The 6,017-nt window shown below is 52.6% G+C and overlaps 1 protein-coding gene across 1 annotated transcript; it reads right to left on the reverse strand.

Annotated features, from left to right (window-relative positions):
* Positions 1 to 1,938: 1,938 nt before the first annotated feature.
* On the reverse strand, positions 1,939 to 3,550 carry DKK1 (dickkopf Wnt signaling pathway inhibitor 1). Its single transcript, XM_075000326.1, has 4 exons — positions 3,292 to 3,550; positions 3,055 to 3,217; positions 2,762 to 2,884; positions 1,939 to 2,475 (listed from the first exon to the last, which is right to left on the reverse strand). The coding sequence occupies exons 1-4, from the start codon at positions 3,505 to 3,507 to the stop codon at positions 2,225 to 2,227; spliced, it is 753 nt and encodes a 250-aa protein (XP_074856427.1). The 5' UTR covers positions 3,508 to 3,550; the 3' UTR covers positions 1,939 to 2,224.
* Positions 3,551 to 6,017: the final 2,467 nt, after the last annotated feature.

A 6,017-nucleotide genomic window follows, 5' to 3' on the forward strand; every position in this document is an offset into this window, starting at 1 on the left:
ATAAAACACCACTAACTTATTTTTATTACACCTATTTTTCTGACCATACTGTCTGTACAAACCAATGGCATCGCTGTCCAATTTGCACTAAGTTAGTTTTCTGGCTCAGTATGCGTTAAAAAAAAATAGCTGAATTATACTGAGCACAGTCCAAAATAAATTGATCAGCATTTCAGGTACACTGCACCAAAAACAAAAACTTATTTTGCACCAGTATCTTGTATGCTCTTTGTACTGATAAGATGCTGAACTTTTGATGCTGTGGCACCCGCTCTCTGAGTTAAGATTTAATCTATAGCACTAGTAATCTAGATCACAGATGCAGGATGTCTGATCCTACCCCATCCTAGTGTACGCATGGTCAGCTTTAGAACCAAGTGGGTAGAAGACTTGTTTGCATTTTTTAAAAACAGATTATCTAAGTTCTTGCCTTCCTATATAGAAATGATCTTACCAATTTCTAAGTAAAACTACAATCTACAGTAATTCTAGAGGTAGAGTGGTTTCAAGCAGGACAACTTGTGCCCTTCCCCCTGAAGAAATTGGCTGTTGTGTCCTTTGGCGTCCAAATGAGCCTCTTCACTCTACAAATGGTTTCCTGTTTCTGCCCTTCTATTATGTTTTTCTGAGACCCCCGCCTTAGATCAGTGGGATCTCTATTTTCCTGATACTTAAAGCACTGCAAGGGGAATGAGCATTTCAACCTCAGAGGTGAAATTTACTCCTAAAATGCAGTGTCACAACATGCCAATTTCCTGTGCTTTGATATGGCCCCTTTTGTCACTGAACAGCAATCCCTGATGCTATAGGTATTACTGGCTGTAACCCCTTGTGACAAAATTGAACTCAGTTCAGTAATATTAAAGCAATGTGCATGCATGTCTGACAGTCACAGGTCACTGAAGAGGCCTTCACATTTAATAAAGTGCTGCACACACCCCCAGAGCAATAGTTACAGTGAGTTAGTTTCAAAGGACACACAAAGCAAAAAAAAACCAAAAACCGTGATTTAGAAAGATTTCATCTCCAATGTGTGCAGCCCCAAATCCTAAGCCTCTTTAACACGTTGGCTTAGAGTTGACATTCACAACAATTAAGACACTGGAAGTATCACAGCAATGGTGTGCGTTTAATCCTTCTGGAAATTAGTCAGTGAAGCCAATGGCTAATCGAACCACCTGAGGAGTCAACATTTTGAGCAGAGGTCTAAAGAAGTGCACCCAGTTTCTTTGAGTTAATGGCTATCTGAAAAGATACTGGAACCTAGAACTAGCCAGCAGAAGTTATGTTTGTATGTTATTCTATAACTGTGGAGGAACAACTCCCCATCTCACCCCCAGAAAAAAAATTGAATACAAGGGGCCAGTCTTTTACTCAGGTGCTCTTGAGTGACCTCTTCAAGTGTGTAATATCTGAACTCCACAGTGATGGAAAGTATATAAAATGCATTTGTTTTGTGCACCTTTGTTCCAAGTACAGTGTAAACGCAGGTCGGTCAAAGCACTGGGGGAAAGCCGATCCTTTCCTCCACAGCAAGAGCACTCCTAACTGAAGATTTATGGGTTCCAGAGTTGTTGAACCATTTTCAGAAAAATGGAGAAGAGACCACCACCATGGAAGAAGCCCACCTATTCATATTTAACCTTGGACCTCTTCCCATGCAGAGACTCTTATAAAAGGGAATTTCAAGTTTACACACATTATTGTTTCTGACAAGTATGTCTCCATCGGGGATGGCTCCAAGCAGAGTTAAGAACATAGCAGTGTTATTTAAGCTCAACTTCAGCTGGGTATTCATTAGACTAGAGGTAGGGAGAAATTTCAGGACATGTCAGGCTTTCTTTCCTGAAAAAGAGTTATTTATTTAATTTCCACCTGGCTAATAGATTCAGGAAGCTTTACACCAGTGTGTACAAAAAGAAAAAAAAAAAAAAAAAAAAGCAGCTAGAGATCATGCAGCACCTTAAGAAAAATTAAAATTCTGGAACATGTACACAAATAAGTGCCACATTGAGTATATACACACACAACACAGTAATTTACTGCAAATTAGTCACTGAAAGTAGTTTCCTAAAGAAACAAGCCTTGTATTCCAGCTAGGAAGGGAACAAAGAATACTTCATATAACCTCTGAATCTGTACATCCTTAGAGAGGAGCTGCAAAAACAATGACCGGAGAGGTTCTCTGAACACAAAGTTCATCATAGGTCCTAAACAGTGGTGATCAATGTCTTTGGCAAGTATGCAGTCTGGAAGAGTTGGTGGTTGCATAATCTTTTTGTAGCCGACAGGACAGGCCTTCTCCACAGTAGCATCGCTGGAAGATCTCTAGGCCATGAGAGCCTTTCCTTCGGTGTCTGGTACATACTTGACCTTCCTTAAGGACAGGTTTACAGATCTTGGACCAGAAGTGCCGGGCACAGCACTGTCCAGCACCACAGTCAGAAGAGCGGAGGCAGGTGGTACTTTCCTGACCTTAGAAAAGAGAAAGCGATTAGAGTCTGGTCCTTGGCCTGAACTGCAAGAGAGTCAAACAAGCAAATTGCAGGGTAGGAGACAGACTGTCACAAAGCAGCTGAACTGGGAGAACTGCAGACTAGTAGCTAGACCCTGCATTTTGCCTCAGTGCTTCCTCCGGGTGGTATTTAACTTAGGTTGGGCTGTCTTGGTTAAAACCCTTTTAGAGAAAACAGGACTTGGCATGACTAAGGGAAGTACTGCTCCCGAGTTACACGTGCAGCGTAAGAGACCCCTTCCTTACCTTTTAGGTGGTGCGATGTCGTCCTTTTGGGATGCAGGTCTGGGATGGCCTGGTCGCTCTCTATGATGGTTTCCTCCAGGTCCCCCGGGAGGAAGGGACCTTGCTCAGAGGACACGCAGATCCCTGGGAGGACAGGGGTAGGAGTCAGCACAGCCGGGGTTAAGGGCCCGGCCGAGTGGCCACGCCGCGGGAGCGCGGACACACGCCCCTTATTTCCTCCCCCCGTGTAGCCATTGCACCTGCCCTACGGCCGAGCCCCTCCCGCAGCAGCGCGACCCCGCCCCGCAGCTCACCGTTGTTGCAGTAGTTGCCCGGGCAGCACATGGCGTGGCGCAGGCACCGCTTCCGGCGTTTCCTGCAGGCCAGGCAGAGCGGGAGTGCGGGGCCGGTCCCGGGCGGCGCGCTGGAGCAGAACTCGTCCGGGGCGCAATCCTCGTCCTCTGAGCACGTGGCCGGCTGCGGGGGAGACAGCCGGGTGAGGCGGGGGCCAGGCGCGCCGCTGGCGCCCAGCTCCCGGGAAGAGCACGTACCTGCTGGGACTGGGCGAGCTGGTGCTTGTTGCCCGCCTCCAGCAGGGCTGGGTCTGCGGGCGCGGCGGCGGAAGAGCCCCCCGGCCCGGAGGCGCCGCCTACCGGTAGGCTCTTGATGGCGTTGGAGTTGAGGAGGCTGGGGCCGAAGGCGGCACTGGCTGCTACTGTCCAGGCGGAGCAGCACAGAGCGGCCGCCAGAGCCACGCACGGCAGCATCTTCCCGGCTGCGGCGGCGGCAGTGGCAGTGGCAGGGGCGCAAGGTAGGGCCCCGCAGCGGGACCGCGCGGTAGCTGTACTCCGGGGGTGGGGTGGCGTGGGGCAACGCAGCGCTGCAGGCTGAGCCCTGTGTGGCGTGGAGCAAAGTCCCGCACAACCGCTGCTGTCTACCTGCCTGCTTCTCTCTGGCGGCCTTTATACACTTGGGGCTGGCTGGGGCCCGCCCCCACGGGGTGAGGGGAGGGCGCCACGGGTCAGGCTGGGATTTCAAAGCGAGCCCCGCGGGGATTGCGGTGCTTCCCGCCCCCCCCCCCCCCCCCCCCCCCCCATCGTAAAGGCGCTTTCATTGGCTGAGTCCCCATATGGGGATTTCGCAATCGCCGCCCTGGCAATTATCACTGATCCCGGGCGGCCGCTGCTGCCCCCGGTCTCTCGGGGGCCCCGGCCCTGCCTATTCGGCGGGGATCGCGCACCCGGTGCGAGTGAAGTCCCGCCTTCCCACTCGCGTTGCCCCCGCCGCCGCACCCCGGCCGCTCCCAGCTGCCTAATCCACGTCCTTAGCCCCGGGGTGCGCTTTTGTGTATTCGCGGGAGCCGCCCATCCCCGGCTGCGCTGGGTGCGAGGCTGGCGGCTGGCTCGGGCCGGGGCTGCTCGAGCACTGATCCCCTCGGGAGAAAATGCCCTGGATTTCCACATCAAACGGTGCGGCGGAGTAGGAGCCACGCTTGCTAATTACCCCGTGATGGGCTATTTAGCAGCAGCCGGGCACCTGTCAGCTGCAAATGAGCGCGGGCGGTGGGTGGGTGGGTTCGTCTGTGCAAACACGGGTAGCCAGCGCGGCTCCGGAGCGCGTCTGGGCCCCGCACAAAGGAGTTTATTGGAGCTTTATGCAAATGCTTTTGCTCAGCGGGCAGCATTTGCCCCCTCCGTTCAACGGGAGACGCCGGTTAAAGACACGGCAGAGATCAAAGGCCTGCGTCGCGGCTGGCTGCCGAAAACCGTTCGCCAAATTCATTGGCTGGGCCAAGTCCCCCGAAGGAAAGCTGCGCTGAGCGGCACGTCACGAGAGGCGGCGGGTCAGGCGCTGGGAAGCGCGCCCAGGTCGCAGCGTTGCGACCCAACTGGAAGGGTTAGGCTGTGCAAAGGGGGAGTTACTTAACCAGCGTTTCTGTGGGGAGAGGGCAGAGGCGACTGGCCTTTCGAGGCTCCCGCGCTAAAGGCCTGCTCCAGCCGGGGCTTGCTTAGCTGCAGCTGCGAGGGCTCGCGTACGGTCCCTAGGCTTTGGCTGGAATGCCTCTGGTGTTGGGGCACTGGCACAGTTAAGAGAGCTGGGCGGAGATGTCCACCTGCTAGGCAGGCTTCGAGCCATCGAAGAAGGCCCTTGCCATCTGAAGGGGCTAGTAGGCCCGGTTGGGGCTTTAAAACAGTGGATCGCTCACCCCAAGGTGGCAGGTGCAAAGAGGTCTCCAGGCCTAGCCTTTCGTCACACGCTGACTTCAAGGCGGCTTCTGGAGGTCACTGGTGTGCTTAGAGACAGGTTCGGGCCTTGTGGTGGTAAATTTTCCAGGCAACTTTGTCTCAGCTAATAGTCCCAGGCTTGGGCTTTACCAGCAGAAAACGCTGTTTGGAGGAGCTGGGGGGAGCCATGTCTGAGCACCCGTTTTTGCAGGTACTCAGGTAGCTGTGCGGTTCCCACGCTGGTAGGGTGACAAGGTATCCTCAACTGGGCACACCAGGCAAAAGAGAGAAGTTTTGGTGCACAGCCCGCACTTTTCTTCAGTTCAGATTTTGGTGTCTGCCTAGGCAGCAGAGCAAATCAGCTCCTATAATACAGCACAGAGGGAAGCCATTGGGCAGTGTGGAAGGATGTGGCTGAGTGCTGTATGGGTTAGGTGGCCTCCCACGACAGGACGCACCTGCTGTACTACTCAGCACTGCTAGCTGAGCCCGTTTGTCTCAACAGAACCATAAGGCCTCAAACAGTAAAATCAGTTAGGTGGTGGGGGGGGGGGGTCGTCAGACCAAAAGTCCATCTAGCCCAGTGTCCTGCCTTTCAGCAAAACAAGAAGTCCTGCGGCACCTTATAGACTAATAGATATTTTGGAGCAAAAGCTTGTGTGGGCAAAGACCCACTTGGTCAATTGCATCTGATGAAGTGGGTCTTTGCCCACAAAAGCTTATGCCCCAAAATATCTGTTAGTCTATAAGGTGCCACAAGACTTCTTGTTGTTCCCGAAGCTACAGACTAATGCGGCTACCTCTCTAATACTTGCCTTCCAGCACTGGCCAGTGCCAGATGCTCCAGAGGGAGGGAGGGAGACCAGATCAGGTAATCATCAGGTCACCTGAGCCCTCTCCTTTCACCGACTTCCAGGGTCTGACAGTTCAGCGGTGGCTGCTCTTACCTGCAAAAGGCAAAGCAAAAAAACAGCCAAGTAGCACTTTAAAAACTAACAAAATAATTTATAAGGCGATGAGCTTTTGTGGGACCAACCCACTTCTTCATTGGA

The sequence above is a fragment of the Carettochelys insculpta genome, chromosome 7 (genome assembly GCF_033958435.1).
Source record: "Carettochelys insculpta isolate YL-2023 chromosome 7, ASM3395843v1, whole genome shotgun sequence".
Taxonomy (NCBI): Eukaryota; Metazoa; Chordata; order Testudines; family Carettochelyidae; genus Carettochelys; species Carettochelys insculpta.